We start from the raw sequence: 14942 nt of genomic DNA, 5'->3' as shown, positions 1-14942 counted from the left end.
ACGATTTCGCTACAATGTATGGCATGCAGTGTATTTTGCTAATCTCTTGCCAACATCAGTCTAGATTTGTAAATCTACCAAACCTCCAATAACTAAAAACTGTGAAAGATATCAATTGCACAATGCACACTGTATCAACCAGTTATCCTCGTAAGCCCTTTATACTCTTTATCGCGGTCTTATAATCAAACCTCAAAGCACAAAATGTATAAAAAGATTTCTAAGCTATTTGTGTTGTATAGGTCAACTTGCATATACGCACCATTCATTTCATAGCCTACACTAAAACAAACGATTGTGAGGTTTGTTGAGGCTACTTAGTGATTATATCGAAGTATTTGTTAACACTACTTTAAATAATCATCTACTGTGCTTTCAGCCATCTTCATCAGTAATTTTTTCATTGTAATTCTTTTTTTTTGAGCAATACAACTTAGTTTTTTTAAAGTGTGTTTTCTGTTTGGAAGTGTAAAGTTTTGTCTATTTTTTCGTATTTGAGAAAATGCAAAGCAGTTTTTTTTAAAGCTTGAACCGTTTTTCTGCGCAATACCGTACAATATTTTATCTAGCATTACGCATTTAATGTAAATTAGTTTTTTAAAGGCTTGCAAAGGACTGGAGGGAGGCTATAGTCTAAAACGTTTGCAATGTGTTTCATTTTATCATCTTAAATGCCTATTGGTTGCTAGGTTTCTTTGTTATGGGTGAAAAAAGTAACACCTCTATCGAGATGGTTAACCAAAACATTTTTTAAACAACTAGTAGAACGTTTAACAAATAAGTTATGGACACGGGATCTTACTCCCAGCCCAGGTATATATATAGTCTCAGGCCATCAGAATTTTTATCCACGGTATTGATGTACTAATTGCTGTCTCTCTTTAAGCAAAGTTAGCTTTATTCACACACCTGACTGGCCTACAAAGTAGCCTAAGCTCGTTCCTTATGCTCGACTGTTCACTACTAATCAGTGACGTTCGGTGGCTTAAACCATTGGGAAAGCAACTTGGAAATATGCTGCAGCAAGGTAGTAGGCACGAGGGGCGTAACCGTCGGGTGAAGCCCGAAAGCGTGTTGCCGAAGGCAAGACTTCCAGCGGGGGGTCTGGGGGCCTCCCCCAGAAACTTTTGAAAAACACTTCCAATTTGGTGCGCTCTGAGAGCATTTTCAAAACAAAATCTTCGGACTTTCCCAGTCCGAGGATAAAGATTCAATCAATCAAACTGGGACTAGTCTAGAATGTTGGCTGCTTTTTTAGACTGAGCACAAAAACTTATTGTCAATGTCATCTGTAAGCATTTACGACATGCATTGGACTGGCGCACTAGTAAAGAGCAAATAATTAGCCTATAAATTAAGCTAGTCCATTCTTGAAGAACACAAGTATGTTTGCTCTGAACTTGTGATGTCAGTCTATTGACCCAAAGAATTTAAAAAACACTTGTGCTGTTTCAGTACTGGTTGGTTAATGTACCCTTTGGAATTGCATGTTTTATTGTAGAATCTATGTTTTTTTTGGTAAGAGAACCAGCTTTATTTTCAGCGTACTCAGTAGCCTATAGTTACAAGCCCGAAAATCACTCATGCGTAGAGGCTGTATTCCTTTCGCCTGAAACCAAAAGAAGCCGCTATGAGATACGCATGACGTCACTGGGAAAGCAACTTTAACCATAACACCAGATAACACATCTGATTGGCTAAGCAGCTGGTGTCGTTTTGCAAAACGATTGAGGATTGGATAAAACGAAGGCGTTTTTCAATGTAGGGTAAGCAATTTTGAAAGTTGATTTCCCTGGAGCTTCAGTGATGGTTTCTGACAAAGGCGTTTGCGCTAATTGGCATTTATAGGCAAGACATGCGGTTTGGTGAGGACTTAGACTACTCACAAGCGTTACGAGTAATTCTAGTCACGAATACAGTAATTTTCAAGTTAAAATAGACTTGATAAAAATAATAAGAAGTTAAACCTAGAATTCAGTCATTATATTTTGCATAGTTTTCGCTCAGGTAAGCACTGCTTTCCTTGCTTTCCCTCACCGATCGTCACTGCTACTAATCTGAAAAAGCAAGCAAAAACAAAGAGCAAGTGTTTAAAACAAAAATTTAAAAATTGTTGCTTCTGGTGCAAGTGTCCATTAATTCATGCTGTTTTCAATGATGTAAGTCAACTGTTGGGATCGTAACCACTCTCTGAAAAGCAATAATTAAAAATTATGCTGTCAAGTCTCAATTGCTTGTATTTTGAATCAAAACCTTGAAATGTGAATAACCAATCGTCAGCCTATTTTGCACAAAGACCTAGTTATTTTACGCTCTGGCTGCAGCACGGTGTGAAGCTTTGTAACATAGTGAGAAAGCACGTAAGTAAAAAGTATTCTCTTGTCGATATGATATTTTGACAGAAGATGGCATTTGGACCAGTTCAATACTCACTTAACACCCTTGAAATTACCCTTTAATCAACCTAGCTTATACGCTTGCATGTTTTCCCTGTAACTCATAGGATGAATGGAGTCTACAGGCTGTATGGGATGACTCCAGACACCCTGAATACTTTAAATAAACTTCGCTTGTGAATCAAATCGGGTTTATTAACAAATCTTCATTCCACTGCATCGTTATAACAATACATCTTTGCAGCAAAACATTCGACTTCAGCGAACTAAAAACTTTAAACTTTCTATGTCTTCGTTTGCCGAGAAAACCCGGTTGGTAGAAGGTGAGTAGCGCCACATTTGTAATAACAAGAGACTGCACGACTTAAAAAAGAATAAAAACGAAAAAAACATAGAAACACACTTGTCGAAAGTCTCCCTTCGTTCGATATGTACTCGTATTTCTATGGTTAACAAGGACGCCACTCAGAACTCTGTCAAAGAAATAAATCATTGAAATACTCCCGTCGTCATAATAAAAAAAAGAAGCAGAATCTTTGTGTGATTAGTCAGTCCGGTGGATAAGCGCCGTACCTTCTGAACGAACAGCAAGATCATGCAACGCTTGTTCAACTCTCCATGAGTGCGCTTGAGCAGCGCATATCGACTACTCTTCATTTAGCGGCACACAGTAGATGGAATATTTCACAGCCAACAATCAATAAGCGGAAACTTTACTCTGTCAATCTCGGTGACCGGTCCATCGGTTGTTCAAAGCCTAAGCATCTAGGCTACGGAGTCCACTTGCACGAAACTGCCAGGATTAGGCTGTCGATGAAGATTTCTCAGTCCGAAAAGAAAAATTCCAACAATCCGTCAGCAAAAGCGGGACGATGTAGACAAATATTCAATGAGCTATACGTATATGGCTACGGCTAGGCATTTTTACATTTCTTACACGTGTCCATGCTGTTTGAATGATGTTCTACTTGCAAGGTCAAAGAATGGAAGTCATACAAAGTATTCAGTTGTTTTCTAGCTTGTTTTAACGTTTTGCTTGGGTTGTTATCTTTACCTGAAACAATTTAGTTTTGTGACAAGCTGATGATTATTCAAAGCTCTTCATTTATTTTTGTTGATGCACAACGAGTTTATTTTAACATTTAACATTGTTCTATTGAAGCTCGTACGCTCCAGAAGCGCTATACTTTGACGCTCTTTTTCTTATCTGGGTTGTAAGTCAATTCAAATATTAAATCTAGCATTTTCTAACAACAAATGATAAAGTGCTCCATTGTACGTAATGCAATGAATTTAATGCCTACTGTTGCCACAGCAGGTAGTAAAATTATACTTAAATATTTGTGTCTTTGATGAATTGGCAAATATGAATGAAAATACTTTACCGATAACTAAGTGAGCTGTCATAACGGTGTGGTTGATTGTTAATGACCATAGTCGCAAGTCGTGAACCGCAGCCACCCCATCGATTTCAAGCAGCTTGTTTAATACGTCGTTGTAATTGACACCAACAGGTGATCCTGCACAAATAATACAGTAACTTTTCGTATTCTTTCACCACTCAGAGGAGAATTATTTTTGAATAAACATGGTTCTATATCTGACATGTATCCACCGTGAGAATTTGAGCAACGCAACAACAAAGATCAAAAAATACAGTGACACGAGTTGCAAAAGATCTTCTCGCAGTCTCTGATAATTGCTTTAGCGAGCATGATGTAGTGCGTCGTTGTATGAAGCATTGCTAAGTGATGGTAATCCCTCGCCTTCGAGTATGAAGGTTTTGGCAAAAAAAGGACGCTAACGATGAGTTCTTAAATGGTTAATTTGTCCAATCGTGCCTTTAAAAGTTCGGTTACATTTGGTACATTTAAGATCCTTTGGGAGAGTTGGTTGTGGGTGTAATCGTCGTTTTATTGTTTGTATTCTTTTTTCTTTAACCATTGAGATCTGCTCTTCTCAACCTTGGCAACACCTCCATGGGTAGTACCAAATTTAAGTCAGTAGAGTAGACAACCGGAAACAGACATTGCCGTCGGCTGCAGCGTGGGTCAGGTGTACGTCGGAAGGCGTACATCGATGCATACCGCTCAAGTCCGCTTTCCTGCAATGCAGGATAAAGATATAAAAAAAAAAACAAAAAAAAAACAGAGTGGCAGATCTCCAAAGCAGCCTATCCTTTGCGGTTTCCTTCTAGTTTGTGTAATTGGTATCGCACTTTCTAAGATTACTCTTCAGTGAGTCCATATATACCGCTTCGTTTATCCACCCACTAAACGTTGACCTTTAACCAATTCGGAGTAAAGCAATTGCTTGTGTAGACACTGATTTGGCATTCGCACTACATGCCCGCACCATCTGAGTTGATTTTAAACAATGCGGGACTCAATGCTTGCTGTTTCAGCCTCTTCTAGCACGCTCAAATGTCTTCTCTCTTCTCAGCTAATATTCTGAATTTTGCGCAGACAGCGTTGTTGAAATCTTTAAGAGCTGTAATATGGTTTCGGTATGTGGTCCAAGTTTCGGAAGCATACAGTAGTGTTGTGATAACTACTGCATTGTAGACAGCGAGCTTTGTATCTTTTTGTATGTTGTGATTGTCAAATATTCGTAAGCGAAGTTTTCCAAAAGCAGTGCTAGCACATTTAAACGATGTTGTATTTCATCCTGAAGATCGCTATCTGAAATTTCACTTCTTAAATAGCAAAAGTGTTTCACATTCTTTAGAGGTGTACCATCGACATGGATTTCTGACAGAGCACTGTTACGATCTTTAAGAAGTGGTTGAAAGAGAACTTGAGGCTTGTTGAAATTGACGCTAAGACCAAGTATCTTGTATGCTTGATGGAAAACATTCAAAATCTGCTGTAGGTAGTTTTCACTCAGTGCTGTTTCACAGTTATCATCGGCATATTGAAATGCCATGTTACAACGTGTTGTAATCTTTGATTTACTTTTGAGGCGAGCAAGATTAAAAACCTTTCCATCCATGCGGTAAGATACGTCAATGCCAGACAGGAGGTCATGGTGGACTATTTCAAAGTCAGATACAATGAAAATTACAAAAGGAGTTGGTGCAGTTACACAGCAATGTTTCACTTTAAAGATAATCAAGAAAGGTTCAGAAGTGTTGTTGTTAGTCTGGACTCTGGCAAACATACCGTCATGAACATGACGCAGATTACGATAAAATTTGTCAGGACATCCGTATTTAAAAACTACATCCCACAGGAGGTCTCTTGAGACGCGGTCGAAGGCCTTACAGAGGTCAATAAACGCCATGCACAGTGGTTGATATTGTTCACTAAACTTTTCTTGCAATAGTCTGAGGAAAAATATCATGTCCGTGGTGCTATGCGATGGCCTGAAGCCCGCTTAAGATTCAGGAAGAATCTTCTCCGGCATCAGTTTGAGACGATTTTTCAAAATACGTGCTAAGATCTTGGCGCAGTTGCTCACAGAAAAATCCCACGATAGTTTCCACACTCTGATCGATCACCTCTGCGTTTGTATATGTTGGTGATATTGACATCTTTGAAATCAGCAGTGTTGTACGTTGACGCCGTCAATTTGACGGCGTCATTTGCCGGCGTCAACTTTTTGTTGACACTGAGGCTAGCGCCGTCAATTTATTTTTCAGTTGACGGAAGTGATAGCGCCGTCAACTATTTTGCCGATTTTAAGCGTCAAGCGCTAAGCGTCATTTTTTGTTTTCATGGAAAATCTCGTTTCACAATAAGAGTTTCACAATGTATTCTGGCCAGCGCGACTCATCCGAATTACCAGTTTTTGCGTTGGTTGGAATGGCGCCCTGGAATACAAGCGGAAGAAGTTCGCCAAATGGTGATCACCCATGTATTGAGAACGAGGGATCAGAGACTGAAAGCGAAAAATCCATGAATGGCATCGCGGACGTTGAATATACTTTATTTCAAAAGCTCTATGCACCTGAAAAGAGCGATGTTGGTGCAGTGGACCTCGTTAAAAGATTTATACATGCTAAACTATCACAGCACGCTTGGAACAGTGATACCTTTCCGACTAAACGTTTTCAACTTGTTTTTGAAATACAACACACCAATACTAACCAGCGCTGCTGTGGAACGCATGTTTTCACTTGGAAAGGACAATATGCGCAGGGGCGCTGGAAGCGGCGGGGGAGCAAGGGGAGCGGATGCCCCATCCCCTCAAATTTCTGTGGATGGGAATGGAAGAGGGGGCAATGGTGCCCTATTAAGGTCATGTAAGCTACTGCACACTTTGCAATATAACAATTTATGCTATTAGCTTTTAGCCTAATTATAATGTTCTATTTTTGCCTCAAAGTAATATTCACGACACAAAATTCTCCATCACAGTAAGCTATATTACATCATTATAAAATAGCATGATGCCCTTCCGTGCCATTGTTCTTTGTATAGCGGACGCTTGTATCATTACTCGATAATGAGCTGATAGATGAGCATTATCGCTATATCTTATCTTAAAACTTAAAAAAAATTGGCCTTTCAGCAACAAAAGTGCCCTTTTTTCATACTCCTGCCCCTCCAGTCAAAAATCGCTCCGGCGCCCCTGAATATGCGTCCCAAACGCAGCAGATTGTCAGACAAACGTTTTGAAATGCTTGTTTTTCTGCAAGGAAATAACTAATTATATAGGCTGAGCAGCTAATTACAATACAGTCTCAAAACATAATTCCTGCTCTTTATTTATAGCTATTGTTAGCCTGAACTTGGTTGAAATATTTCCGTTTTATGAGACGCTGGCAAAAAAATAGCGCTAGAAATTAGCGCTGACGCTGACGCCGTCAATTTCTTTAAGAGCTTACGCAGTCCTTTACGCCGTCAAGTTTTTAGGCAATTCGCGCTGACGCCGTCAAATTATTTCAATGACGCGTGCAACACTGGAAATCAGATGGACTAATTTTATTTGTCCCGATTTTGCTTGGCCGTAAAGCATGACCAAGAAGCCTATAGCCTACTGTTGTATATCTCCTTTGCGTCAACTGATAGAATGGACTCTCCATTTGAGTTCAATTAAGTCATGAATGATCTCTTCCGGTATTGGTCAGTTTGGTGCTAAGATGCTGCATGTGGTCAAACAGAGAGTGTTATCTGTAAATGTGGTGAAGTACAGAGGGAAAGTCATATCATCAAGCAGGTAATCACAAAAATATCTCAGGCAAAATGTTCCAGAAACAAATCCACCCTTGCATTAAATATCCCCACACTAAGTAGTTTTAATTGTTTACCTGGAGGACTATTTATCAAAAGGATTTATCTCGAGCGATTATCATGGTAGATTTTTACTAGGGAGATATTTTTCAGATAGATTTTTTCTGGGGACATTTTTTAGGAGATTTTATTGTTGGGAGATGTTCTTGAGAAGAATTTTTTTCTGAAGGGATATTTTTCAGGTAGAATTTTTTCTGGGGAGATATTTTTCATGAAAATTTTCCTGGTGAGATATTTTTTAGGAGGAGTTTGTAGGAGAGATATTTATTTACATTCTATCAAGGCCATATTATTTAATGCAACAATATGAGGGAAAGCATAAGGAAGATAGAGATATTCTAAAAGTGCAACGAATCAGTTACAAATTATTTTCAAAACCATGCACTTCACCAGAGAAAACAACTGATTTTTGGCAATCTTTAAATACGAAGGGTGATCTACATACACTGCCAGGCCACTTAGACGTAGGCACTAGGCTGCTTAAGTAGGCTAGCAAACAAACAAGCAGACAAGTTATTAAAATATGTCACCTTCCATTATGACGATCAGTATGTCACGCACAATCGTAAAAGTTGTGATGAGAACTAAAGCGGAAAAGATGAAGGTACAAATCGGGTCTGCTACCTTGTAGTCTGGCTGTGGACCACAAGAAATGAGAGCTAAACAAATATAGTGCAGCCGAACAACATGCAAAAAATAACTAACGTAGTTCAGCAAAACTTTCGAAAAGTAGGCTGAGCTAGTTTTTGTTTCAGTACAGTAGTAAATTGAAATTATATTAAAGTCACTTTCGCATAGACGCCATTAAGTTTAGAGTATGCGATTAGCGCAGTTTTCAAAAAGCTTGTAAAACTACGAGTATAGTATAAGCTTATTTTTTCATTTAAATTAACCAAATATTTTATGACGAAGATAAGTAGAGAAGCGATTGTTAAAAGTGACGACACCGCTTAAAATATTGTCCATTCGTCAGCTACAACTAAACTGTCGAAGGCTGAACAAGATTAGCTACACCAGTGGTTCCCAACCTTTTTCATCCGGTGGACTCTTTTAGTCAATATTCAAATCCAAATCCCCCCCCCCTATAAATTTAGTTTGTTAAAAACTCGTTTACATTAATATTTTAATCTTATATAATTAATATTTTAATATTTTATAATTTTACTAGCAATAAGCTTTTTAGCCTGTAATATTCCTTTTCATAATAAAATAATTCAATTAATGAACAACGTTGCTGAAAAGTATTTTATCAAAAGAAAAAGACAAAAATGACATAAAAAGACCAGCTGAAAGTCTCCCTCAGCCATGCAAACATTGATCTAGATTCGTGGGAACAACTTGCTAGTCACAGATCACTCTGGAGAAAAAGAAGTAGGGAAAGCACGGAAATTTTCGAAAAAAACAAGATACAAAAAGCCCATGAAAAACAAAGCATTAGAAAAGCTAAAACAACCACGTCCGACACCCTCCATACAATGTGATTTTTACCCACGTCTTTTCCCTCATAGACTGGGCTTCCAAAGCCACATACGACATCACCATCCAAAGCCAAAATCGATTTGAAGACGAAACCAATGCTCGGACACGAGCTGGAGTCAACGACATTCAAAATAGAAGAGTCAATGCATTTAACAGTCTGTGTGATGCTTGTGACTTTTTGTTTCGACAACTCATGAATAGTGGTGGAAGAGTAGGCTACTAGAAAGAGCATAACGAATATTATATTCTCCACGTCTAATCTGCTTCTCTGTTTTGTTTTCATCTGTAAGATTCATCTGTAAGTTTTGTTTTCATCTGTAAGAGTTGAAAAACCTGATTTGCATAGATAAGTGGACGCAAACGGAAGGATACTTTGAATAGGTTTCTCTGCCACTTTGGGATAGGAATTACACATTAATGGCCAAAATCCAGTAATTAATTTTTTTCTCTGAATAAGTTTCTTGCGCAAGAATCCATCTTGAGTTTTAAAAATTCATTCTGCAATTTATCGGGAAGCTTTTCCATTAACAATGTGAATGAATTTGGTAATAAATCAAGCTCATCGTCATAAATTTCAGGAAAACATCGAATTAATTCCAGCTTTAATGCTGTGAGATATTGCAAAATTAATTCTTTTTCCAACTCTGGAAGAACTTGTTCTTTGCCGTCAACAACCGGCACCGATGATAATTCTTTAAATATGGTGACATGTTCAATTGTTCATTCTAATTTCTAACTTTTCTCTTTCAATTATCGAGCTTGCTGGTGAAAGCTTCTAAAGCAGGGGTTCTTAAACTTTTTGAGCCGCGCCCCCCTTTGACGTGCCATCCAAACTTGCGCCCCACCAAACTACAAAATTACCAAACATTAAAGTGTAATGACTACAGGAATTTATACTTAGCTTTCATCAATGTGAGGGATGTAATTGTTTTTCGGAAACCAAAAGTTTAATTCGAGGCTTTGTAGCTGATTATGCACACCTCAGATCGGCTTCACAATCAATAAGTTTGCCACTTTCGCACAGATAAGTGGACGAAAACGGAAGAAGTGTGCGTATCGCCACGCTACCCACTCCCTTGTATATGTGCAAATATTTAACCCAAAAATCAGTTAGTGGCATTGCTTCATAATCGTCTGTTGCAGTGGAGTTACACTTTATTTCCAAGAATTCCTCTTGCAAACCGTCGGGAAGAATGTCCTCGTTAACACGAAAGGGATTTCTTGTCATCTTCCATTCTGGAAGGTTGCTAGGCTACTTTGAAATCATACTGCGAACGGTAAGGTTACCTTTGGTCAGCACGTTACAGCAATGATAGCGTAACAATGCATCAATTGTTACGATTGGTTATATTTTATCGTTCGACATAATTTTCATACCGACGGTTGCGGTCAATTGACATCATGGCAAGACTACAACCTACCGGCACTAAACTAAATTAAACTATTTCATTACGACCCAAATTTTCATTACGCGACGTTTAGTCACATGCGTTTAGTCACATAGTTTGACATCGCTCGCGCCCCCTTTGTGAACCTTTCGCGCCCCCCAGTTTAAGAACCGCTGTTCTAAAGCATCATTAAATGCTGAGCGGTACTGGCATCTGCTCCTTGAAGGGCCATCCAAGCCAGCCTGGTTGAAAGGTAGAGGCCAGACAAAACGTAGTCACCCGCGATCAGGACAGCAAAGCCTTCTAGTAGGCTACCTTAAGACAATCTCCTAATGACAGTGACATAAATCAATTAATCTCCGCCATCTTGCCTTGAGCCAGCATGGAAGCAGTGCAGTTTGTAGATTCACATGGTATCAATATGTCAATAGCTCATGGGTACAACCCATGTTGATGCGAAATCTGCTTCAAACAGAGATGGCAATCGAATAGCCTATAACCGTGTATTGGTGTTTTTCCCTTTCATTTTCAGATTTTGTTTTGGACCAAATATATCAACCAAATAAGCAAGGAATCTAATCCATTTGTCATCATTCAGCAATGAAACAAATTCCAATTTTATTTAAAGGTCAAAAAATAATTTAAGCTTGTCTCTGAGCTCAAACACTAGCTTGGTTATGTTTCCTCTTGAAAGCAATCGAGTATTTGCATGAAAACGAAGTAGGCCTACGTGATGGTTTGCATCCATGTCACTGCACAGTTGCTTAAATAATAATCGGTAGTCAAGGGCTTTTCCTTAATGCTCTAAAACTCTGGTCTTGGCCAACTTACTAGGCTGAAAAAGGTTTACAATTCTAAAACCAAATTCCCCCCTGAAAATTGCAAAATCCCCCCCGGTTGGGAACCACTGAGCTACACGTTAACAGTACTAAGAAACCAATCAAGCTGCGACTACAAACTGACCTTGAAATATATGATCAAAGCAGCAGCAAAGACGCCGAGGCTTTGCACCAAATCCCCGATTGCATGAATGAAAGCAGCTCTCACGTTGATGTTGCCACTTTGTTTTGAGCCTTGCAACAACATTAAATAAACAATAGCTTTTATAAACACAGGAAGAAATTAAGTATGGCTCGTAACCAAGCAGACCAGTGATTCTTCATTATTTTGTTGTCATCAAGCCCTTTTAAAGTGTTTGCCTTCCAACTTTGTAACATCAGCACCCCTGTTGAGAAACCCTGCGTTAAAGCAATGGCTTGAAAATTCTAAACTTCTACCGTGTGGCCTACGATGAAACCGTATGTAGAATTTTATTATTTTTAGAACGGTTAAAATATTTAAAAAAAAACAAAGGAAGGAATTGACAGGTTTCATTGCTTTTACCGTCTTTTTTTGTAGCCGAAGTGGTACGTTCTGGATGGCCATGACTGTGATCGTGACCACCATGCATATGATCATGAGAATGACCGTGTTCGTGAAGCACAAAACCCAACCTATATGAGCAAATTAATAAGATTAATTCTGTTTAGAAAAAATCTTTCAAATCAAGGACAAGTTTAGGGTAACCGTAGTTTCTTGAATACTGAAAAGTTTGGGTGTACATTAGGATAATTATATCGTTTCTAGCACTATTTATATTTTGTGACATAGAAGAACTTCAAAACTGTATCACTACGTTAGCAAAATAATTACTTACAGCACGTTGAACCCGACCGCCAGACCTGCAGTTACCAGCATATTCTTCCCATTAACATCATAGTTACTTGTTACAAGGCGGTTTACTGCAAGATATACCAGCATAGACGTGACAATCCATATGACCATGACACTTAGTAATGCTCCGAGTATTTCCAAAAAAAATCTATAAATAAAACAGTTCCGCATTTTTTTTTTTTTTTGGTTCTGAACTCTAAGGAGAACTGCGAATGCTCTTTTTTACGTCTTTTTGTATTAATTTAGCATAGCGTCAAACTTACGTTTATTGTTGCAAAGAAAAACGAATGACGAACCACTGGCCACTTCACCACTTGAGATAAACAGATGGGAGCAATTTGATACACGTGCAGTTGATAGCAGTTTCAGATATTTTAGACAAAGCAGCCTTTCAGATGGAGTTTTTTCAAACTTGGTTTGTTGCAGACCATTTGAAAAGCTTCTTTTGAGTTTGTGAGAGAATAACGACGATGCCGAAGTCAGACTTATCAAAACTACAATTTAAAATGTCTTCTACATCTACTACATCTATCACAAATTATTTTAATTTTTGATAAATAGAATATGAAAGCAACATTATACATAAACAAGCATGGAAAATCTATAAAAATATAAAAAGTTTTTCTTTTCTATGCATAACAACTCCATTTTTATGGCGCAAATGAAGAGTGTAATTTTAAAAGGCAAGTCCAAAATTTTTAAATTAAGTTCTCAAACTTAAGACAGAACTTGGTTACTTTTGAAACGAACAATTTTGCGTGTGGTGAAATCTGTGATATACAAAAGTGGACTTCGACATTGTTTGTGAGCTAAAATTTTGCAACAACGTTTAGGTGACCGCCAAAAGAACTTTTCTAATGCTAACTCCATTTGAATAAAACCTAACTTAGCCATTTTGAATACTACATTCTTCAACTATTTTCCTTCGATTTCACGCCATCTTCTATTTTATACCGGAGTGTATCATGGAATGGAGATTACACTGTTTAGGTTAGCAGCAGTCTTTCTCACTTTCTGGAATACTGAGCTGTTCAATTTACCTGCCCTGTGCCAGCCAAATGTCATCCTTTTCGATATCGGTTTAGAAGCAAGCTTTAACGCGAGAATACTGATGATAAAACTGCTGACGTCAGCAAGCATGTGGCAAGCGTCTGTCATGACAGCCAGACTGTTTGCCAAATAACCTCCTATATAAGAAATATAATGAAAGGGTTTAGAGAGCGTTGACATTCAAACAAATGCTTTGCATATTAGTCGAAAAGTATTTTTAGACAGTTCTTTCAGGAGCGTTGCTTTATTAAGGTTTGAAAAGAGCATTGCCCAAAAATTTCATTTTTCCATGAAAAAATAAATGACAGAGGACTGTAAATTTGGAAACATTTTTGTATGCTATATGATCAATTGCACTTTATCCACAATGGGCCTGTTTCAGCACATAAACATGAAAAGTTAAAAGATTGAGTTTTTCTCTTTTTTCTCGAAACTTCGATTGATTTCTGGACTGATTCTAACTTACAAATATATACTATTTCCTTGTTTCCTCACCTGCAACTTCTCCGATCATAAACAGAGCGCTTAGTGCGGTTGCAATGCAAAGTTTTTTGATTGCTGTTTTTTTCTTTTGCTGCTCCTGGTTTGTCTTTTCATGCGATGCACTGTGGCAATGTTCCGGATCCATGCCAGCAGTTCGTAGTCCTTGGAAGAAAAATAATTCACTTTGATCATTTTCGTTTGAAATTTGAAGTATTTAAGTGTTGATAAACTAGCAACAAAATGTTATTGAAGCTCAACATGAATCACAAATGAAAATTAGCAAACTACAACACCTTTTTGATCAGTACGGTTTGATCGTAAAGAGAATAGAGTTATTGTGAATGAGAAATCCAGCCAACAAGCTAAAACATAGAAGTACTGTAAGTATTTCATCAAAAGGTGCATCTGGAAATCTTTGATTGCGCCCTCAACTATGTAGCCAAGTTGTTTTGTTGGCCGAGGCACTTAAAAACTTCTCATACATTCAACCTATCAATTAACTCGGCCTATCAGCATCACTCTTAATTCAAAATTGATTTCTTATAAGTTTATCAACAACGGAAAAATAAATATTGCATGTTTACAAATCATAATTCAATGAATAACGTCACGATAACATAAACTAAGCTTACCTGGAGAAAAGAAGCTTATGCTGCCGTCACTCAAGTTCTGATAAGCAAAATTACGCCCACGGGTAGCATTCGTTTTTTTCATTCTTTTTATTTTCCTTCCAAAATATTTACTGCATTCACCGCCTCGGCTGAAGCTCCGGGATGTAGGTTATTGTGACGCCGTTTGCAAAATCGGCTTTGGCTTTTAATGATTTATCCAATACACTTTTGATTGGTGCTTTCAGTTGTTTTGTTTTCTGGTCATTAATTTTTTGATTGCTAAATAAATGCAAAAAACTACCTACCTCCTGCATCCCACAAGCTTTGTGATGGTTTTATCGGTATCGCCACGTGGTGGAGAAATTAGTTCTCTACGCATTAAGGCAATTTTTTGTCACTAAAGTTACTTTTTTAGTTGTACCAATTAACGAAAGACATGTAGAACCAAAATTTCGTGGTTGTGGGGTCAATATTTAAGAAGTTATGAAGTTACCAAAAGTCACTTTTTGTGTTTTTAGGTTACTTTTCATTCGTTAGGTCACTTTATTTTGCATACTTTTTTGCCTAATTCCCTTATTTATTTATCTT

General features: G+C 37.9%; 1 protein-coding gene across 1 annotated transcript; it reads right to left on the bottom strand.

Moving 5' to 3' along the window:
• Positions 1–2592: 2592 nt before the first annotated feature.
• Positions 2593–13888, bottom strand: LOC145777616 (proton-coupled zinc antiporter SLC30A2-like). Its single transcript, XM_082589047.1, has 8 exons — positions 13756–13888; positions 13253–13397; positions 12194–12349; positions 11881–11990; positions 11461–11570; positions 8161–8266; positions 3782–3916; positions 2593–3450 (listed from the first exon to the last, which is right to left on the bottom strand). The coding sequence occupies exons 1-8, from the start codon at positions 13886–13888 to the stop codon at positions 3311–3313; spliced, it is 1035 nt and encodes a 344-aa protein (XP_082445173.1). The 3' UTR covers positions 2593–3310.
• Between the last annotated feature and the right edge of the window lie 1054 nt (positions 13889–14942).

Source organism: Aplidium turbinatum, chromosome 9, assembly GCF_918807975.1.
Source record: "Aplidium turbinatum chromosome 9, kaAplTurb1.1, whole genome shotgun sequence".
Taxonomy (NCBI): domain Eukaryota; kingdom Metazoa; phylum Chordata; class Ascidiacea; order Aplousobranchia; family Polyclinidae; genus Aplidium; species Aplidium turbinatum.
This window is presented reverse-complemented; position numbering and strand designations above follow the sequence as displayed.

Excerpts from the sequence above, each read along its gene's own strand:
- LOC145777616 (XM_082589047.1), bottom strand. The coding sequence starts at position 13,888 with ATGGATCCGGAACATTGCCACAGTGCATCGCATGAAAAGACAAACCAG. Across the intron at positions 12,350-13,252 it reads ACATTTGGCTGGCACAGGGC|GGAAATACTCGGAGCATTAC; the intron begins AGGTAAATTGAA and ends TAGATTTTTTTT. Across the intron at positions 11,571-11,880 it reads TTCGGCTACAAAAAAAGACG|GCTCAAAACAAAGTGGCAAC; the intron begins GTAAAAGCAATG and ends TGTTGTTGCAAG.